Genomic DNA, 22,070 nt, shown 5'->3' with positions numbered 1-22,070 from the left:
AGGAGTTGCAAACTATCGCTTTAAGAGCAGACAAGACATCGAAAACCAGAGCAAAAATAAAAAACCGCTGCCCGGCAGGATCTGAAACACGAACAGCGGTGCATTCAGCGCCGTCACGTGGCGGTTTTTCCGGCGCTGGTCGGTAAGCCGGTGTTTCTAACAGGCCCCAGAGGCGCTCAACAGCTGCCTGTCACCAGCGCTACATCGCGGAGCGTCGGAGGACCCCTGGGGAGAGTCAGCCCCCCCACACAGACACTCTCGCCACCGGGTGAGCCGCAGGCCGCTGCCCTCTCGCTGCTCCCTAGAGAGCGGCTCTTCTCCCTCCGCTTTCTTCGAATATGACACCGCCTGCCTCTAATCTGACACACTTCGGTAGACACGCCATCTGTTCCTGTGGATGTGGAGCGCACCGGGACGCGGTGGCCTTTTCGGATCTCCCAGGAGGCCACGGCGTGGCCCGTCTCGCCTCATCTGGCGAAGGGGGGGGGCGTCTCATCTTTGCCCTTCGTTTCTGGCCCTTGCACGTCCGCGACCACGGAGATCACGAGAGGATAAAAAGCCCCCGTGCATGAGCGCACCAGCAAAGTAAAGCACTGAGGCATTCTGATCAAACGGAAACTGTTTTTACTGTTATCATTGTCTCCCACCTACTGTACATATTGTTCTGTAAACAGAAACTTCTGGATGGCTTCCGGCTAGATTTTTCTCTTTACACAAGAGCTTTTAGTACCACCTAGTTAATACTCGAGTTTACGCACCATATGATATCCTGGCATGGTATGGCAGGTGCCCTGGGCTTTTCAAAAACCTTCGCAGGAGTTCTCTGGCTTTGGTACCTCGAGTTCGAACTTGCATGCTCAGATCTTTTTATTTCTCAAATCGCACTGCGCTGCAGTTGCAGTACAGTTGCTGAGGCCCCTGTAGGAGTTACTTCAAAGTTCAGGGTAAAAAAAAAAACTGTTGAAAGGGTCCATTTGCCCAAGGAGCCACATTTTGATTTTTAAATTAACAACAGGGCTTGACAACAACTCACTTTTTTCCACGGTTTTCAAGTCTAAGTGGATGCAAAACCACGTTTAATAACTTCTATTTCAGGATGAAAGACTGAAGCAATGACATCTTAGTCAGGAGACAGTATCTGACCTTATTGCAACTTGGCATTTTAAGTTCAGCTCCTTAAAGATTTCTCAGAGGCTCCAGACTGAAATCTTTTCTTGATGAAAAAATCATGGCCGCGGGAGGCAACTCTCTTAACAGGATTTATATATGCAAAATTCTCTGAAGTGATTCCCAGCTGTTTAACCACAAAGGATTAGTCCAAACAGCCTTGTTAAAGGGCCTTTGCAAAAGTGCTCTGACTCAAAAACACTGCCGTCACCTAATGGGGGAAAATGCAGAATGCAAATTAGTTCCCAGCTGTTCCCACTACAGGAGGACGCCAGCTATTCATTACAGCCCAGGGGTGGTGCAGTCTGAGGAAGTCTAACTCTACAGAAGGAACCTTCTCTAACGAAGGGCTGAAACCGCCTCATTTCACCCTAATCAAACATCACAAACTTAATATGTGTTTTAGATTTTTACAACACTAACTAGGAAAATGCTGCCAATTATTTTATTTTTGTCAAGCTCTGCTTGTTGCTTTGAATACGAACACACGCTGACACAGCTCCCCACTTAAAACCCTTCACGCTTGTTTACGCAGTCAGGTGGATTGCCTTTTACAACTCATCATTTTTGTTTTTATTTCTAATCGTATTCAACGATGAACTGCAGACCAATTTTACACTGTATTTTACCTGAGCAAGCCGAGTGGGCTTGTAAGACCCTGGATATGAACACGGGACCCTTCAGTCTGGAGTGCAGGGCCCTGCTCCACAGTGCTCATGGGAAGTGTGGAGGAAGACAGCTCTACCTGGGCTTCTGTGCTCATAAATGGAAAGTCACAGGTTCGAATCCCAGGGGGGACAATGCTGTTGTACCACTGGACAAGTTACTGCACCCATGTTACCCAGCAGAATACCCACAGTTGTATAAATGGGCACGAATGTAAGATAAAACTTTAGGGAAAAAAGTAATCGGCAAAAGAAAAATGAGTAAATTAGTAGTAATTAGGCTAATACTTCATGCTTTTGATTTTAATACACCGCAACTGCTCTCAAAATATCGAGTCCACAATAAAGCAGCAATTCAGTCATGAATAACTTAACGGTAAACAAATGATTCAGGAAACGAAAGCAATGGAAATTTAAGGTAAGAAATAATACGTTTAGGATTGAATATTTCCATATTCTGCGAGAGCTAGTAGGAAAATGGCTCAAGTCGTGTTATTTTTTTCCTAACCCGGACCAAGAAGCAGAAACAAAGGCCCTGGGTTTTGGGCCGCGGAGGCGCAGGGAGGGCTGGGTCAGGGGTCAGGGCTCACCTGTTTGAGGTCGTCGTGGGCGGGGCTGTCGGCGAAGCAGTAGTGGTGAAAGAGGCCCATCTTCTGGCTGAGCAGGCAGTGCACCACGTGGGAGCGCGCGTTCTGCCAGTGCACCAGGCGGGTCAGGCCGCGGCCCAGGGAGGCTCCGAGGTCAGCCGGCCAGTTATAGGTGTAGAGGGTCACCTGCACGGGACAGAGCGCCGACAGCCCTTGAAACTCTCGACACGCGTTTCGGGCGACGGTTTTGATCAAGACGAGACGAGAGAGTTTGCAGGCACACTGTTCTCCTTAAGTGGTTTCTTTCAAGACCTGCAACACCATTTTTTCTCCGATATTCAGAACACAGGCAAGACGTCAAGTCAAGTGTCACCCAAATGCACACGGGGAATTTCTTGAGCCGAGCTGCTAAAAACATTCAAGACAGATTTACGGTTATATACATGACACTGTGACTAAAGCAAGCACATCACCCCCTTTATGAAGCATTATAATGCATGTTCTTTTTATTTTTTGCAGTTCAAGCATCATTACTTTCTGGCATCTAAATGAGCACAGGGTGGCTTAGGTAAAATGAGTCATCGTGAGCGTGGAAAGGCACTTCACATGCTTTTGCAATCTAAGGATTTTTAAATATACCAAATTACGCCTCAGCCAGCATCCTCTATTTTCATTTCTGCCACAATGATTTCATTTTTCAAATCTGATCCCAGCCGGGAACGAGCTGGAAATGAGGTGCACTTCAGCCTGGGCTCTGATTGCGAGGAGCTGTAAATCTTGCCGCTTCATGGATTGCAAGTGACTATAAATGGATTCTGTTTTATAACCACTCGTTATTTTTCCATACCGTGCTGCTAACAAAATGCAGGGAGGTTGCCGCGAATACAAAACTATAATTATTATCTCTTAATTCATCCCCGGCTCCTGAGAGCTGCAGACCTGAGGAGGCAGAGAAAGGGAAACATGTTTCTTACATGGTCATCAGCAGTTCCCTAAAAATGGCCCCCAGACCTGCAGACAAAAAATCCTGGAGCTGGTCTCCTCGTTTCCCCACTGTCAGTCCCATTTTCTTAATAAAGTTGGAGGTAACCAACTTTCTGTTTTATACACCAGGAATTTGGAATTGACTATTGTCAAGTCTACCCGAGCCCACCCAGTTCAGACAGCTGTGGCCAGTGGCTGGGCTCGGACAGCTCGGGCAGGAATAAAAACCGTGTCCTTCGTTCTGTCCAAACCAAAAGACGCCACTTTTTCTAAATCGTGGCTCCCCAACAGTATAAAATTCAGTGGAGGAACATAACCTCTGTTATTTCACTGAATCTGATCCTTGGGCCCTTGAAACTAGCGTGGAGTGATTATGTCTGGAAGATTTGAAAAATATGTTCAAAAATCAAAACGAAATTAGTTTCAGTTAACCATCCCAAGTTAGTTTCTCCTATAACTCTAACAGCTGGTACCTCTGTGAAAACTGTTCATTTTAGACTGGATAAATCTGGCAGTGTTAGGTGTTTGTATTCCTGGTTCTGGTCCCAAACATTCCAGCTGCACATTCCAGTTTATTCCCATCATAAACTCACAAGAAAGACTGGGCTCAATAAAAACAGATGAATAATAAAATCCCCCCAAACAGCTAAAACCTGTCCCATTGCTCAAACCACCCATTCAGTTGGACTCAATCTTATATATTTTCAACCTAAAAAGAACCTAAAAACTGTTAAACTTCCTCTCGTCATTCAGCCAGCTGTGAAATGGATTTTAACCTTCAGAAATCAGCAGCAAAGAAACACAGCCGCAAAGCCACCGTGCCCCCTATCAGCTTCCTGTGCTCACCTTCTTGTCTTGGATGTGGATGATCAGGAATTTCTGCCGAGGGGCGGGTACTTTCCCGGACAGCTCACTCTGCTCCACAGCCTCAAACCTCTGGAATCCTCTGGGAGCTGGAGGAGAGAGACAGCAGTCAGAGGGCAGAAGACAGCTCGTACTCTTCATAATGCGTGCTCTTCCTTGAATTACCAGTTCAGTGCAATGCATCCTTCTAAATAGGCATGTTCCCATAAGTAATGTTATAATGATGTAAAATCAATCAAAATACTAGAAACTAGTAGACAGAAGAGACAGAAATGCAGAACTGCAGGTTATAATCATGACTGCCTGTAAATGTTGTTGTACGGCAAGGAATACCTTTTAAGGAAGCATTTCTGCACTACATCACCACTTTATTTTACTTTTTATAAAGTTACAGGGGTTAAGACTGGACGCCCTTCTTGTCTTTTGCCAAAGTTAGGGCTTGATGGCATTTCACCCCCTCAATCTTCATGGTTTTATTTGATAGTTTCTTTAACAGAACTGTACTACTTTAAAAAACGTGCAGCAGTCCGAAGACACTGCAGACCAATCAGCAGCAGTTCTGAGACGTCCACTGCCTTTATGCAGGATTCAGGTCTTTCACACAACATTAGGCCAGAATCATAAAGGCATTTCCCCTTCATTTCCATTTTTTTCAAAATCTTAAAATCTGTCATTCTGGATTTTTTGCAGTTTCAACAGTGCTCGCAGATCATCTTATCTTAGTATCTGTAAACGTTACTAGTTTGCTAACTATACCAAAATCTAGATCAAGAAGGCACATTAAGAGCAGCAGTGGTCCTCATACAGTCCCCTGTGGTACTTCACTAATCAATCCCTTGACCTATACACTCCATTTTCTGTCCACTCAGCATTTCTCAAGTCAAACACGTGTATTTTCTTGAATTTCTACTAGCTGCAATTTGTGCATTTATCTTTTATAAGTAACTTTATCAAAAGGCTTTTGAAAATCTAAAAACACCATATCATACACTCTGTTTGTATCCATTATTGATGTTACTTGCTGAAAGATCTGAATTCCTAGAAGATATGCAATGAGAATCCTACATTTTTAAAACCATGCTGTCTGTACATCTGTATGTGTAGAATCACATACAGATGACTGTCAAGTTTTGCATCCCTAACACCGCAGTGATAAAAGTAAGACTTATTGGTCTGGAATTACTTTGTTTAGATTTGGTGCCCTTTATATGGGTGGACACTGGATTACAAATTTTCCAGTAAATTGGTAGTCACAGCCTATGAATAACATCATTTGTTTTCTTAAGTCTATAGTTCCACCAATAAGTAGTGTCTGGAGAATTATCTAGTGTTTCTGATATCTCCTTAATAATATAAGGACAATTCAATTCACTGACAGCATATGGTGTTGTGACAAACTAGGTGTTATACAATTCTCATACAATGTGCAAATAACATAGTTTATAAAATACTCCCGAAAAAATGGCTTCAAATAATAAAAAGATTGTCTTAGCTCTATCAATGACTGGTGCACAAGGTACACTCAGACTGAAAATGCATGAATTAAATGCAAACGATCTCATCTCACATTTGGAGTTTCAACAGTCATATTAAGAGATAAACCTAACGTTGGGAAGTCTCTACTGTACCTCTGGTCCCCAGCCTTCTTGAATCACCCATCTATCTCCTCTCTGCTGTGCACATAATGCATCTCTGTCAAAACGGAATAACGGGGGGAGCAGATGTTTTGCAGTGAAACAACCCTCGCAAGAGCACTGCTCAGCCGGCTGTCCCAATTCCCTCCGGCTGCCGGCTGGAAAAGCCGACAGTTTCCCTCTATGTATGAAGCACAAGAAGTACAGTACAACTTGTGTGGGCACCTCACCCAGCGATTCCCATTCAGAGCCCAGCCGTCACTGAAATGGGAGACTGTTGGACCCCAACCCACACCTAGAGCTCCACAGTACTCTGATCTGAACACGACTCAATGCTGCCTTTTCAGCCCCGGCAAGCCCCAATCCTGAAACGTCACTCTACAAACTTGTGTTTATTACAGATAAGGCAAAACCTGGAAAGTCTGTTAGATGATGCAACAACAGACGATGGTGATTTCTGGATTAAAAAAACTGGAAGAATATTTTCCATGAATTTCTTACACTTGCAACTGTATTTTTTTGGACACCATTTGCAGAGAAACCCTATCATGCCTTGTTTGTTTATGCAACGGTTTTGATGTCTAAAATAATGAGATATTAAGGATTTAAACAAAAACTCTATAATGTCCTTTAATTCTCTGCCTGAGTGTGCACATCATTTTCCTTTTGAATATAACCACAAGAGTTGCAAGGGGAGAGGATCATTTTTTTTCAAAGAGAGCTGAAGGCAGATATGGAAGCAGAGTTCAGCTGTGCTTCAAACACAGAAAGGATGAAACAATGAGCTAATACTGTATTGTGCCACAGAGAGGAAATAAAGACTAGCAAAAACTAAACATCTCATGCAACTGTCACCTTTTTAACATTACAATGACTGACAGTTTTGCTCAGACTTCACATTCTCTAAAAATGAATAACATGATTTTCCCTTTTTTTCTTAATTGGTAAGTGTAATCGTCAGGAAAATAACAACACAGCCTCTCCCCACTGGTATATACTGAAAAGCACACAATTAAAATAAAAAACAACATCCGTATACACTGAAAAATTAAAAATAAGCAAACAAAAAGGGTTTAAGAAGTTTACAGAAATCACAAGAGAAGAGGATTTGCTTGCAGCAGACAGGTCAAATTCAGCGAAGCAAAAAAGTATGTTACTGGAGAATAAGTAACATAGGAGCAGCTGCAGTATATCACCCTGCAACTCACAACTGGCAAACCACTGGAGCTCAGCAGGTGCGAGCCTGGTCAGGACCTGGATGGGGGACTCCTGGGAAAAACTAAGGTTGCTGCTGGAAGAGGTGTCAGTGGGGCCAGTAGGGGGCGCTCACCCTGTGGTCTGTGTGGGTCCTAACGCCCCAGTATAGTGACGGGGACACTAGACTGTAAAAAGGCGCCATCCTTCGGATGAGATGTAAAACTGAGGTCCTGAGTGTCTGTGGTCATTAAAAATCCCAGGGCGTTTCTTGAAAAGAGTAGGGGCGTTACCCCGGCATCCTGGCCAAATTATAATCCTCCTAATAATCTGGCCTCCTAATAATCTCAATCTCTGAACTGGCTTCATCACTCTGCTCTCCTCCCCACTGGTGTGTGGGGAGTGGACTGGCGCACCACGGCTGCCGTCGCACCATCCAGGTGGGGCTGCACACAGGTGGTGGTGGAGGGGATCCCCATTACCTGTAAAGCGCTTTGACCGGAGTTATTATTATGAAGTATACACTATGCAAAGTATAGCACAGCACGCAGACCATGAGCAGAAGGATGCGTGTGCCGCCACCTGCTGCCGGTCCTGAGCTCTGGGCTTCTGAAGCGGACGGGGTAGAGCAGCACGCTGCTGGCGACAGAACCCACCTTGCTCTGCGCTCCAGTGCCACTGCTGGAAGTTGCGCCCGATGAGGATGACGTGCCTGGCTGTTGCAGGAGGGGTGCTGGGCTGATGGCCGAGTGACAGGGGCACAAAGGACACGCCCTGGGGGCAGCTGGGAAACCAAGACAGCACAGGAAGTTGGCGTGAGTGAAGGATATACCTCTGCCATTCTTTACGAGCTCCAAAGACTTCTGACAGGAATAGGAAAACAACAGCACCACCTATCGTACAGACTAATGTCTATGAAGACCTGAACTGTAATGAGCTGGAAAAACACATCTCGAAGGACAGTGTTTAGTCAAATTTGCTCGGGCAAAATTCTTCATTACAATTTATTGAACAAATTACCATGTGAAAATTCTGTGAGGCCATTCGTTCTGTGCCCCCTCTTCAAAAGCAACGCTTACTGTTATTCTTAGTTACTTTGGAGATCTGATATGTGAAAGAAGCAGTCAGCTTGTTCTTTTGCTGCAGTCGCCAGACTGCACTGGCCTCACAGTGGTACAGGCTTCAGAAAGGATCTCATTAACAGGGCACATATGCAGTATATGGAAGAGATTAAACACACAGTTCAAACCCAATCCACCCCCCATCAGCCTCCCGTATGAAAAGGAATGAATCATCATGCAGCTCTGAGCTGTAATAAGCAGCACACAAAGTGTGACACCCAGGAGCCTTTATCCCAGCTCAGTGTGCTTCAAGATGTACCAATTACGGTTTTCAAATCCAGATTACCTCTTCTGCTTGCTCAGAGCTGAGCCTCCTCCTGTGCAGAGTGAAACTGACAGAAGGACTCAATCCCCTGCACTAAACTGCACATATCAGCGCGCTCCAGAGCGCAACGCGCCTGGTCGCCGTCAGAGACACTGCGACCTGAACACCCTCCCTCTCGGCTGCTCCAAGACTGCACAGCACTTAGCAAACAGAATTCTAACAGAGAAGCGAAACATTAACTCCCACGGGGGAATTCTAAGATATCCCTAATGGGTTTCTGTTTAATAGTTGAAGGAAAGAGACTTTAACAGCAAAGTGGAGAGAGCACATCGCGCAATACTGTAATTATTCTCATGTAAAAATATCTTGATGTATTTTATATATTTCCTTTTGATTTCTGAACTTCGTTTAAGGAGGCTGCACGCGCAGGACGGCGCACTGTGAAGCAATCGGCTGAGAGAGAGGAGACAGAGCGACACACCTGACTCTCTCGAACACCTTCACCGTAGTGTCACTGGCCAAAGAGCTGACCAGGTTGACAATCTCCGTCAGGATGGAGGGCAGCAGGAAGTGGGAGGTGATCTCGGCTGAGCAGTGCTGGATGGAAGAGCACCCTGTCAGTGGGAGCAACAGGACAAAACGAGAGACGCTTTCAGACGGAAGAGACAACACTCTTGCATAAAGTTTCCATTTAGCTTCTGCATGTAAAAACAGAAAGCAAGAAAAATGCATTGCAGATCCACCCTCTTCAGATATATAAATCTGGGAAATAGAGCAGTGAGTGCTGTGGTGTGGTATAAGAAGACTAAACCTACTTTTGCAGAAGAAATGCAGGAAAACATTAACCTTGATGAAGCAGAGACACCAGGTAGACGGGGAACTTGGGGTCATGCTAGTCTCATGCTCTCATGCTCAGATGCTCTGCAGGTGGCTGTGAAGCATTTACCTAGTTTCGCCATGAAGGTGACCCACTGCTGGCAGGTGTCCTGGAACAGGGGGTGCAGGGTGCCCACGTCTCCCTCCTGCAGCTGTGTTATGTACTTTCTGCAAGACCAAACGGAGATCCGTGACAATCCCCAGTGTGTGGTCCCAAGTGGGAGCGTCATCTGGACGTTAAGTCACTGCTGTGGCTCAAAGATTACATTGATCTTCTGTTTGCTTTGGTTAATTTGCATTGCAGCGCTCGGCCAGGGCACTTGGGTCCTCTGATGGGACAAAAGGCACAGGTCAGGTCGAACTGTCTTAAAAGCTTTTACGAGCGGTTGTAGTGACTTCTCTTGGCCTTCAGCGGTTCTGCGCCCCAGGCCGTGCAACCAATTTCCAAACACGAGATGTTACTCGAGAAAGAATGACATCGCGCCCCGTCAAAACAAATACGTTTTTCAGTCTGCAATATGTGAAAAAGGTGCACAATAAAAATGATAAATTCCCATAAAGAGGAAAAACAAGACACCGAGAAAGCAGGTTTGTATTCATGTTCTTAAACTATGCCTTGTGGGCATTTTAGATTTTCCAAAGGGTATTTTTCTCAGCATTGATGGACACATTACAGCTGCATAACTCAGAAATAAAAAAAAAAAACAGGCCATTACCGCAAATATTATTACAGAGCAGAATTGCATTCTGACAAACAATGCTGCCTGCGTAATGTCTGGGGCCATGCTCATGAAGCATCCTTAAAATCTGAAATGACTTATTCAAAACAACAGGAACATCCTGAAGTTTTGCCTACATATTTTTCTACAGAACGGCCTTAAAATGTGCCGTCCCTCCACTGCTGCCCCTTTCCCAGTGTTTATTTTCGTGGAGCTGGCTGCTTGCCTCTGCGCTTGCTCCAGCTCGGCGGCGGCGGCCCTCTCCGCGTTCCAGGGTGGCTTCACGTTCTCCGTCTTGTGCCTCCGGCGCGCCGCCCGGCTATCCTCCCCTCGCTCGTGCACGATGTCGTCCGTCGTCTTGGGGCTGCCCAGCTCCGAGGGGTCCGGCTTGCTCTGCGGGACAAAGGCGGGGGTACAGCCAGTCACCGCCCTGTCAGCTCCGAGGGGTCCCCCCCCCCCACACACACACACACCCCATCAAAAGCAACGGAGATGCGCGGCAAAAATCAGAACTCAACTCCAGCCCAGACGAGTCATCTGCTCTAAGGAATTCCAAAAATTCCTAAAAAGGATGCTAAGGGAATAGAAAGGGAGAAGCAAAGTGGCCCCACAAACAGAGCGTCTCGGAGACTCACCAGGATTTCCCAGAAGCTCCGGCGCGGAGTCTTGCTGGTGGGCGTGGTGGACTCGGGCGTGCTGGTCCCAGGGCTGGGACTGGTGCTGGATGCTGGGATTAAGGTAATGGGACTGGGACTGGTCCTGCTGCTGCCAGAGCCGGCAGCCTGCCTGGGTGAGGCGCTGCTCTCTGGATGCTGCTGGTGTAGATGGCCTGCAGGAAGCAGGCATGAAGAGGAGAGCGCTGGACTGTTGCTCAGAGGGGTCCAACAGGCTTTATCAACAGCTTGGGGAGATCTGTTTAAAAGCCTCTGTATTTTGTATAGATTACATTTTGCAAAGCAACCCAGTTTCGCAAAGCTGTGCCCTGCCAGCCTGCATTCCTACTGTTAGCATTACTAAGCGGTGTAGTATACAACATATAAATATATATAATACACAGTATGCAGACCTGGCACGTAACTGGACGCTAGTTCATTTACTTGACAAACAATTAATTCATTTGAAAAAAAAAGGGTTTTTAAAAAAAAGGTGCCATCGTATTTGCATGCTTCACAGTCGCACAGGAAAAAAAACAAAGGTTTTACACATAGTTACGACATTCCATCCTCTGCATGTTACACAGCGTGGGTAAGGCATGAAGCAGCCCCACACACAGCGCCCTCACCGTTCGTGCAGTCCCTGGGGCCTGGAGCTGCCAGTGGGCAGAACGGCTCCACGCACAGGGCGTGGGGCAGCACCCTGAACTCCATGATGACGTCACAGAGGGCGTGGCGCAGGGCGCCCCGCAGCTTGTCGGTGAGCTGGAGGGGGCTGACGTTCCCCTGCTCCCAGATATCGAATCTCACTCGCGTCTGCGTGCCTTCCGGGGGGAGCAAGTCAAAAGGGAGACGGCACGTTAGGACACGTGGTCGAAAACAACAAATTTAACATTGTGTGACACGCTGCTAAGGCCTCAGTTAGAATACAGCGCACAATTTTGGTCGCCATGGTATAGAAAAGACATTGCCCTGGATTCGGTCCTGAGAAGAGCAGACAAGGTTTAAGGGAAAGCCCTGCACTGACAGGCAGAAGCAACTGAACGTCTGTAATCCGGAACAGAGAAGACTTTGAGGGGACCTAACATAAGTATTCAAAATCCACGAAGGCAATACCCAAGACAACCCAGTGAAAACCACATGGAAGTATATTTAAAACCCAGAACAGGAGGCACTTATTTACCCAAAGGGCTGTGGGCGTGTGGAACAAGTCACCTGGCCATGTGGGTGATTTGATACCCTGGCTTCTTTCAAGAAACAGCTGGGTGAGATACTTGGATTGATTAACTACTAACTAATTAACGGCTAATACCCTGTTGTTTCTAACGCTTTTTACGGCCAAAACAAACCTTGAACATGTCATATGAAACCCTATACACAGTAACCACGACTAACTGCCTACAACAGCACTACTTGGGCAATTCTTCTGTACCCAAAAGCTGTCCCTTATGGACAGGAATTCCGTTTTTTTTCTTCATAATACTAGATAAAGTATTTTTATTATCCGTACACTTTATCCCTCTTGTCAAAATAAATTCCTTTTTATAAATTAGCTAATTGGGTTTTTTTTTTAACATGCGATTACTACTATGCATCACTGTTAGGTAAAACCATTTTAAAAACAGCATTAACTAATGCACCTTTAATTAAAACATGCCACAGATAAAACACTCACTATATGCAGACAGTGGAAATTGATGGGCCCTAATAATAACCATAAAAACACAGTCACACCCGGAGTCAGGAATGGTGACGGTGACGGGGTGTTTGTTTGATGGATTGTAATTAGCACCACATCCTGCTAAAAATACATGCAGGGACAAATAATGTCAGAAACAGAATGATCGCTCCTAATTGCTGTATTTAATGGGCGACTGAGGCAACACTCAGGTGATTTAGCATGCTTTTCATCAGGATCCTGACTCTAATGGGTTCACTTTCCAATCAAATGATATGATGTAAATTGCGATCAGTGTGCACGCTCATCCCTCTACCTTTCTCCAGGCTGTCCGGATCCACCGGGCCGACTGTGGTGAGGGATTCGAACTGGTCCTGCTGCAGGGGGATAGCGGCGCAGTCTGCCCTGGGTGGCTCGGCGCACTCCATCGCCGAAACCTGCAGGGGGCAGCCTTGAGCGTCGACGAAGGACAGGGCGATACAGGCTATCCCTAGAGGAGAGAGAGCGAGGCAGAGCCAGCGAGAGGATTATCAGAGAACGCAGGAAGGATGTGTGATGGTGATATTTTTAATGCCTACTAGGGTCTTTTTTTCTGATATAAACTGCTTGGAATTCTTGGAAAATGGCTCAAATCCAGCTATCACTACCAGCAACCACATGTATTTCTTCTGTGCTCATCACAGAAGAACTGACCTTGCATTTAAAAATAAAAATAGTCTTCAGACGTCTTGCTGTAAAAGTCCTTTGTTTTCCACAGCCTGCTGTAACACAGCGTTTCCCAGGTCTATATCAATATTATCGAAGTCCGTTATACAATGTAGTTCCATTTTTCAAAACTACTTTAAAAATGCAGATGAAAATAATAGTTATTTCAGAAGGTTATTTAACATCAAACATTGTCCTTTAGTGTAAAAATTACACTTTTTATTTTAGTTCATTCCAGTAATAATTAACTTTAAACTCCTGAAGTCTTAACAATCCTGTTATTGAAGTGAAAACAGAATTAAGTAACGACAGATACCAGCCCTATTTCACACCTGGTAAAAATTGATAATTTTATTTTTATGTTCACTCACTGCATTTCTGAACACCAGCAGCCACTTAGTCAATATTATCTTCAGGACTGATCTGTATATTTGCAGTCAGCATAAAATTGTGGTCAATTATCTCAAAACAATTAAAAATCGCATTAAAATCTACACATGGGGGCAATGTTTTTTAAGACAGTTTGTTCTTTTCCATTGCCAAGACTGTCTCAGTGGGATTACTGAATACTTGGCAGGTACACCTTCAAATACTTGCAATGTAAATAGATAAAATATTTCAATACATAAGTTAAGCCTGGCAGGTTAAGAGTTCTTTTTCTCGGTTCTTTCAGAAAAGATAAATCTTGTCCACCTCTACGTCCCACACTTCAGCAACCACCTTAGACATTTTAGTTAAATAGATTAATAACAAATCAGAAAGCCCTTATTTGCCTATATCCCACTATAGGCATTAATGTGCAACGTTAACCAACAGATGGATTGCACGGTAGTTGATGAATGCCGGTGTCTGAATAAAAAATGTGAAGGGGTTCTTAAAGTTTAAAAAAAGATCATCTCGCAACATAACCTAAAATAAATCAGTAGGGCAGCTTCACCACACAGCTGCAAACCCTCACACTGCTAGGCGGCGCATTTGTATTTCATGATGTCAGAACAGAAATGTTCTTCTTCAAAGCCGCAAAATCAGGCAAGACTAGGCTTCGGTGTATTCACAAACCCGAAGTGGACTCTGGGTCTTTCTGGTGAAACCGTCACCCATTACAAAGAGCTTTGTGAGTCAGAACCCTTTAAGACTTGAAGGGCTGACTGGGCCCTGACCTCAGGTAAGCTCCTGATAACTGGATTCTCTAGGTGGCTTATTCCAACAACCTGTTCAGGTCTGTTGAGCGTGTCAGCCAGTGCAATGGGCTCTGTGATTATGGGAACTGGCCCCAGTGGTGCACATCAGGCAAGGTAGCTTAAGTTCTGATGGTGTTCAATTTCCAGACAATAGCCTCAGTCATCCAGTGAGAAACATAGTAAGCAAAACCCCCTTCCACGCCCAGGTCCATCTGCACCTCCTTCAGGAAAGCTGCTGACAGACACCACGGCGCACATAACCATAGGGTGTTGTAGGGCAACATTCACACGGGACTTTAATAGAAATTATTTTTGCCTTGCAGATACTTATTTTATTTATTGATGCTCTAAGTACCATAATTCATTTTAAAAGATGTGCAAGCCTTTTTGCCTCACAGACATGGCTCCCAGGTCTTCACGGGTAAGTATCACTACACCCTGCTGGACAACCATGTTGACGGAAGGACCCAGTGAGGACGTTCGAGCAGGCAGCTGCAACAGTGTGCAGGCTGCGAGCGAACAAGCAGAGGTTATGTCCAAGCTGAAAACACATGTAGGTGATCGTCTTCAGGCTAGTTTGTCTCTTACTTTTTCAGCTGGGAATTAATTTCTGCTTTTTCCCGAGTTAAGAGTGTATAAGTCGCTTCAATTCCATCATATCTTTAAAAGTTTTCCTAAATGTTGCCCTAGTAACTTAAAAACATGTTATTTTCACAATTATACTCATCGCTTTGTATTCTTCAATCGCCCATTACATTACAAAAAAATATAATCAAACCAGTTGGTCAGCATGCACCTGAAAAATGCTTGACCCCATGCAAAGTAAAAAGACATACAAACAAACGCAGCTCCCAGGTCTCATCGACTTTAAACAGCAACACAAGTGAACTGAAATAAAAACCATAGTGATAATAAAACAAGCAAATGAAGAGAAAGGAAGAAGCCCACTTCACAAGCTGAGCAAAGAACCAAAAATAACCAAGAAATCAGGCACACAAAGCCCCAGGAAGGGAGTCAGTCTGAAGGGGGAAATTACAAGCGATACCTTGGAACTGGGAGGGTGGGAAGAGATGTTGTACGAGCTCCGACATGGTACCTATGTCAACAAAAGAACATCCACAAGGCAGCTAAGCACCAGGTGCCAAAGAGTTACAACTGCATGCAGGTTATCAACAATGGATGTCACACATTTATGTGAAACACAGAGGGATGAGAAGGACTGAAAAACAACTACATCTGAAATACAGCCCAAGCCTGAAGACATCCTTTAGAGTCAGAAATATATTACTTTGAAGACAGAACAGTTCAATCTGAACTGGAGCTAGAGTTATCCATTTTTTCCCTTTTATAGGGCACACTGAGGTCAAGGCAAGAGCTCGGCATTCCACTTCTGCACTCTGGCGCCTTAACAGAAAAAAAAACATTGACCATTCTACAAGCACAAGAAGGCGCCACCCCCTCTCGCTGTCTTCAGGCTTATGGTGTTCTGCGCCATCTTTCAACGATGCACAATCATCTCGAAATGTGTTGATTTCTTTCAACACTGCATGTCCAGCCACAATTCAGGACTGGAGACTCAAAGGCCGAGCGTCTTCGGTTCCGTGCTGACTCCTCGCAGACCGACCATAAAGCAGCTTGTACTGCCATGAGAAACAGCACTGTAGCCCCTTCACCTGGAAGTGGGTGTGTTTGTTTTTCAGCAGCCCTACAGATTCTGGAACCGTAAACACAGTGGCTGGAAATCTTTCAGTGAAGTGAGGTCCTTCCTTCCATTTTCTAACCGCTTCATCCAGTACAGGGCGGAGGGGGAGCCCGAGCCTATCCCAGCAAGCAACGGGCTCAGGGCAGGATACACCCTGGATGGGATGTCAGTCCATCACAGGGCACTTTCTGCAGACCACCAATAATCTATCCAGTAGTCACTTCTATAATAACTCCTTTTAACTCCAAAGGCTTGGCACATCTATTCAGAAATTAAGATTTTAAAACAGAGAGGGCCAAGACCAAGAGCTATGTTGGGAGATAAACATGAAATAAAGGAGAAGAGCATGCTTTTCTTTTCACAGGAACTGGACACAAAGCCATAGCAAATCTAGATTACAAGGTACTGACCATATCCAACAAAAAGTCATCTGAACTCCAAAAGAACAGCTAACTGGGAAGACAGGTGAACTGGGAGACTTCCACATCTTAATCCTTGCCACCCATGGGAATGGAATTTAAAAAAATTAACCGCAGGTGCCTTTAGCTGACACTTGACTGAGCACGGATGCACCCCATGGGGAACGCATCTCAACTGCTAAACAAACAGACAAGGGGTTAGAGATCACTAGCGTGACTCCAACAGCAAGCTCAAACTGGACGAAACGCCACAATCAATCCCCTCTAAGCACAGCGCTGCTATTGTACCATGAAGGCTCCACTCTGGCACTCATGGGCACATGTCAGCAAGCAAGGAGTCAGGTAGCTGGATCTGCCGGTGCATCTGTTCACACTGCTCTTGAGTGCAATGTCCCGCAGACAGGACTGAACACTCTGCACGCCGGCTCAGTTACGTTGGCAGCCGGTTGTACTACTCCTCTAGTTGAGCAGGCCCAGCTAAACTCATGCGATAAATAGGATACATTTTCATGCTTCAGTCAGCTGAAAGCTTTAAGCAGGATTTCACTTATGTTACTAAATTGGTGTAGTTGTACAGTACACCCCCATTTTAAACAACTAATGAGGGGAAGGGGTGCCTGTTCTTGCCAAATGTCCATTAAATGACAAATGGCTTTTTTTCCAGCTCAAAATAGCTCACACTAATGCATGACAATGATATAGACATACTATATATATATGCTTTCTGGATCTTTTGACCAAATTTTGCAACCCTTGCAATCAACCCAGTCAATGAAAATTGCTCCTATGTGTTTTTTATCATAAATACATAGTTATGATATGCGTCATAAATACGCTGTATAAAATTCGCTAAAAGCATACAAATATCAAACAATGGCAATGGTGACCAACTGACCTACTCCTATAAAAACACCATAGATATTTCTGAATTTTAAACTTATGTAGTATTTATTTTTATCTTGTTTTATTATCTATACACTTCCCCGTTACTGTGGGTAAAGTCTGATATTTCTGATTTTACATACAATGTTTCCCCATTAGCAGATATTGGCAGTTAAACCCCAAGTCTGGTAGAGCAAGGTCTGTGAAACAAGGGTTCATTGTATTAAAGAGTAGTACCCAGCAGTTTTAATACTCTGTATTCCCCGTTTGTTAACAAAGACACTAGTCGGAACAGAATCATCAAATGCAAGTTTACAAATAATAAATCACCTGTTGCTCAAAAACACATCTGATGAAACGAAAAATAAGAAATCCAAATGCAGTTGCAAATATGGTGATGAAAACAGCTTTTGTTTCTGTCGGAACACATTAACCACAACAAAATCATTCTAATTCATATGATTATATTAAATAGCAGAAAATGAACTCGGTGGTATACCACTGTCTGCCAGTAAGCATTTTAAACACCATCATTTTCAGGTGAAGGACATATAAGAACAGACTGTTTTATTAAGTTTTGTTAATAAAGTCAGATACATTTTCAAGTTGAAGGTGAGGAAAAAACTTTCATAGCTAACTTGCATTCTTTCTCCAAAGTTTATTTCTAATAAGAAAAAAATGTTTACAATCCCAGTTTTCTACAGCTTGATATTTATTTATTTTTGTGCCTTTTCGCAAGGCACAGAGAATTGACAAAAAGAAACTGCATTGGTCAGCAAAATATTTTTTCCTTGCTTTAAATAAACTGCAAAAATAAATCCTGTGCCAATTTTTCAGTACTCCGTAAAAATATGACCAGAAAACTCCTATAAATTGTTTGAGAATCATAAAGAAGGCCAGACTGCTTAATGTTATTTTCAGGTATTGATTTATAATAAGAGTATGTTACTTAGGAAATGTTATGGTCATAATACAAATCAGCCTTGAAAAAATATAATATTCCCTTGCACTGAAACGGTGTGACTGCAGTGCTGAGTTTGTAAAAATATTATTACCTTTTCCTCCTGTTCCCTGACCCCCCGGCTTGTTGTAGAGGTAGATATCTGAATCGGGCAAACCAGTGCTCAAGTGAAAGTAGTGCTGGAAAAACAGAACTGACTGTTAAACAAAGAATTTGGACACTGACCCTTCCTGGCCACTAGTCCCGCCACTACAAAAAAGTCTGAGAACTCTGAATCTGGGCTTCAAAGAGGAGAAAGGAAAGCTTTTCATTGAGCAGCGATATAAGTCTGCACGACTGAGCCAGGCACGGAGCCCAGATGTGAAGAGTGCCCAGCAATACATGAGCACTTCTAACTTTGTTCACACAGAAACAAAAAAACGAGCCCATAAAGAGTTAAAAGACATAAGTCTGGCTGTTAAACATTGGGGAGAAAAACAGCTTCTGCATGTACCGTACAACAATATTGCAATTGTCTCTCATTCATTAAGAGAGCTCAGAAACACTTAAAATTACGCTTTGCATTTAATTACAGATCTAAAGGCACAACTGCTCAAAGTCTGGGTTGACCCAAAGTGATCCAAGTCTCTTCTTTGGCTGGAACTCCTGGGCTTCATTTATACATTTATACTGCACGTGTGCTGCCACACGACATCCCTGCTCACCCCACCAACACACTACTGCCATCAAGGAGCTCGGCTCTCCATCTTGCGCCCCGCCACTAGCACGACCCTGGCCCTACCTTGAAGTGGTGCACCATGTTGCTGTCGGTGTACTTGGGGATGTGCAAGAAGATGAGCAGGTTCTTCCGGAGGTAGTGAGCCACAGCTGGGAGCCAAGGCAGGCAGTAGGGAGGCAGGGCAAACTCAATCACCTCGGTGGCAGGGAAGCCAGGGGGCTGAATGAACTGGAAACACACAAGAGGGATGAGAAAACAGAAGGCTTCTGCAACCCGGGGCACTGCAGCCCGATACTCCAGCCAGGACATGTGTGCGCCCTCGTCTGCATCCAGGTGCGTGGGTTTCATTTTAAAGGAAAGGACGCCATTCTTTAAAAGTGAAATATTGGGCTGCCTCCGCATGTCCACATGGCCGTCCTTATCCGATGTCCCCGAAGCTGTAAACAAGGCCAAGCAGCGGTGGGGATTTACAGCTAGGCCTAAAACAAAATGATTACATCAGCGCAGAAAGAGCATACCGAAACGGGAATACAGCAGGAGAGAGGAGAAGGAACGAAAGCAGCAATAGAAGGAACTGAGGTGAAACTGTGATTTTCCTCCTTTAAAGACCGGAAATACAAAACATCTAGGTAATCTGAGCACTAAACAGACCAGTTCTAAGCCTTAAGGAAGGGGCTGTTGTTTTATGTCTGTAGAATCACTCATTTCTGTTTTGTGGTATCCAACAGGAAAAAGTAAATATTTAATTGTGCTAGTTAATCACGATTTTGGATGGGGAAAAGGGTTCATATTTGTTTAAGCTTCTGTCTTATGGTGCAATTTAGTCCTTAGAAGGATAAGAGGGCTTCCTCTTTTTTCTTAATGGTATTGTTAAGTTAGCTGCTGGGAAATGTTCTCTGCTTTTGTCTTTAGCAGGCAGGGCAGAGTCGTAAATATCTACAAACAGCAGTGAACGATGCAGGTGTACGTTGGTTGTAAATAAGTATTTGTAATGCATTTTTAAGTTTGCTGCCTTGTTTTAACTTTGTCATCACAGTGTACCTAGGAAACAGAAAAGTTCCCGTTTGACACTCGATATTCTTTGATAGGGGGCATATAATCGTTCATTTTTATAATTAGCTTGCATAGAATCCCAGTGTCAGGACCTAATTTGGATATTGATGTGCTTGATACAGAACAAAATGTATTTCTAATCTCCTTTATTCAATTATTCACATCTCCTTCCAGTCAAATCCCCCGATTAATGTCAATTAAGGACTGCCTTACCTATTGTGTAATGTTTTTTTTCCCCCAAGTACACCCCATCCGCAGTGATGTAAGAGATTTTTCTTCAAAACCCACAGTGTACATGCTTAAGCAAGTGACTTGCTAACTTCAAATCTAATGATTTATGAAAGTTATTATCAAACTGAAGTAGAAAAAGTGGGCTATATGACTTTCTTTTAATGTGTGTACAGCTAGATTATTCATTTTCATCCCACTAACAACACTCAAGACTGGCAATAAAATCCCAAGAGTTAAAACTAAGAGCTTCCGCTATCACTTCAGATTTTTATGCCTATCCATGCAATATCAAGGCTTTTTCTGTCTCCCCCAAAAATAGACTTGTGTGCAGCTCCGAAACCAGAAGAAATGTTTATTGAATGTACTCCAATATATGATCTTTTCAAGGGAAGTTTGAAAAACAGCTTTGGCATAATAAGCAGCTCCAATAGACTCCGCAGTTAAAAAGGTACGGCCTGACATATGTGAAGGTTAAAAATGTGCTGCACTCAAAAAAAGAAAAACGACATTTGCAGCTTCTTAGAACTTGAAATTCCTCTCACCTGTTGTATCGATTTAATGACAGGCTGAAAGGGAGAGTTACTTTAAATCTGCCTCTGCACTTATTGAGCACTTTTGCCATTTACTCCTTTATACAAGAATACAAGGTTCTTACATTTACGCACTTTCCTCGTATAAAATTCTGATGTAATAATAATTTTATTCATTTCCCAGTCTCCCCAGATGCCGAGATCTAGTGGAGATCATGAGGAGAGAATCAGGAAAATAAAGAGAACCAATAGAAAAAGAAAGCTGCTTTCCAAATAAACCCAAGCCCTTAGAATAAAGGCAGTTCACGGAGGCAGATCAGAAGGACAAGCAGACTGCGGTCAGCGGGACATGATTCTGGACGGGAGGCTCGGCGGCGGACGGGAACGCGACTGCAGGTGGGTGGGCAGCAGCCGCGCGCTCGGGGGCCGAGGGGTCGGGCTCACCTCCACGTCAGCGGGGGTGAGCTTGCAGTTCCTCATGAGCATGACGGTGATGATGTCCAGGGTGGCCTCGTCCAGCCTCTTGCGCAGCACCTTGACCAGCTCGTCGGTGATCTCGGGGCCTGTGGCAGGAGGGGCGGGGCAAGGACAAAGGAGGCTGAAGCAGCTCTTTCCTTATTTGTGAAGAGCCTGTGGCTTCAACAGCATTGGAAGACAACAACGGTGTGAGAATGTGCCGCTAGCCAAGATGAATCACAGAGGCTGAACATGTGCCCTCAACCTCTACTGCCCCTGCTCCTGAAGCGGTTGGGGTCAGGTGTGCCCTCTGCACGTCAGATGTAGGGTCTGATGGACAAAACCTTCCTAATTGACCTCAAAAGCTGAACGGCGTCTGAATGCACCAGCTTTCCCAAATCAGTCTCGTAGTTTTTCCACTTCACTGCGGAGGGGTGGCACTGTGGCTAAGGCGCCCTGTGGCTGGAAGGTTGCCAGTTCAAATCCCAAGGCCGGCAGAGGAATCCTACTCCGTTGGGCCCCTGAGCAAGGCCCTTAACCCCAGCTGCTCCAGGGGCGCTGTACAATGGCTGACCCTGCGCTCTGACCCCCAGCTTCTCTCCCTGTCTGTATGTCTCATGGAGAGCAGGTTGGGGTATGCGAAAAGATGAATTCCTAATGCAAGAAGCTGTATATGGCTAATAAAGTGATCTTATCTTATCTCCACCTGATGTGCTGTCAAGTGGGGCTAACGGATGCCGCAGGTCACCCAGGTAGGGTCTGCACCTCGGCGATGCACTGAGAGCATCCCCTCTTATATGTGAAGTGCTCTGGCATTTATTTGGG

General features: G+C 44.6%; 1 protein-coding gene across 1 annotated transcript in view; it reads right to left on the bottom strand.

Annotated features, from left to right (window-relative positions):
- The window catches only part of szt2 (SZT2 subunit of KICSTOR complex), an 80,924-nt gene that overhangs the window by 20,990 nt on the left and 37,864 nt on the right, over positions 1 to 22,070 (bottom strand). The window contains exons 48-59 of the mRNA XM_069193946.1: positions 21,234 to 21,352; positions 19,039 to 19,203; positions 18,352 to 18,436; positions 12,724 to 12,897; positions 11,359 to 11,553; positions 10,712 to 10,905; positions 10,303 to 10,469; positions 9,428 to 9,525; positions 8,963 to 9,095; positions 7,752 to 7,879; positions 4,250 to 4,356; positions 2,423 to 2,605 (exon numbers count right to left, since the gene is read on the bottom strand). Coding sequence (XP_069050047.1) covers positions 2,423 to 2,605; positions 4,250 to 4,356; positions 7,752 to 7,879; positions 8,963 to 9,095; positions 9,428 to 9,525; positions 10,303 to 10,469; positions 10,712 to 10,905; positions 11,359 to 11,553; positions 12,724 to 12,897; positions 18,352 to 18,436; positions 19,039 to 19,203; positions 21,234 to 21,352 — 1,748 coding nt within the window. The remainder of the gene's footprint in view (positions 1 to 2,422; positions 2,606 to 4,249; positions 4,357 to 7,751; positions 7,880 to 8,962; positions 9,096 to 9,427; positions 9,526 to 10,302; positions 10,470 to 10,711; positions 10,906 to 11,358; positions 11,554 to 12,723; positions 12,898 to 18,351; positions 18,437 to 19,038; positions 19,204 to 21,233; positions 21,353 to 22,070) is intronic.

This window comes from Lepisosteus oculatus, chromosome 9, assembly GCF_040954835.1.
Source record: "Lepisosteus oculatus isolate fLepOcu1 chromosome 9, fLepOcu1.hap2, whole genome shotgun sequence".
In the NCBI taxonomy this organism is placed as follows: Eukaryota; Metazoa; Chordata; class Actinopteri; order Semionotiformes; family Lepisosteidae; genus Lepisosteus; species Lepisosteus oculatus.
This window is presented reverse-complemented; position numbering and strand designations above follow the sequence as displayed.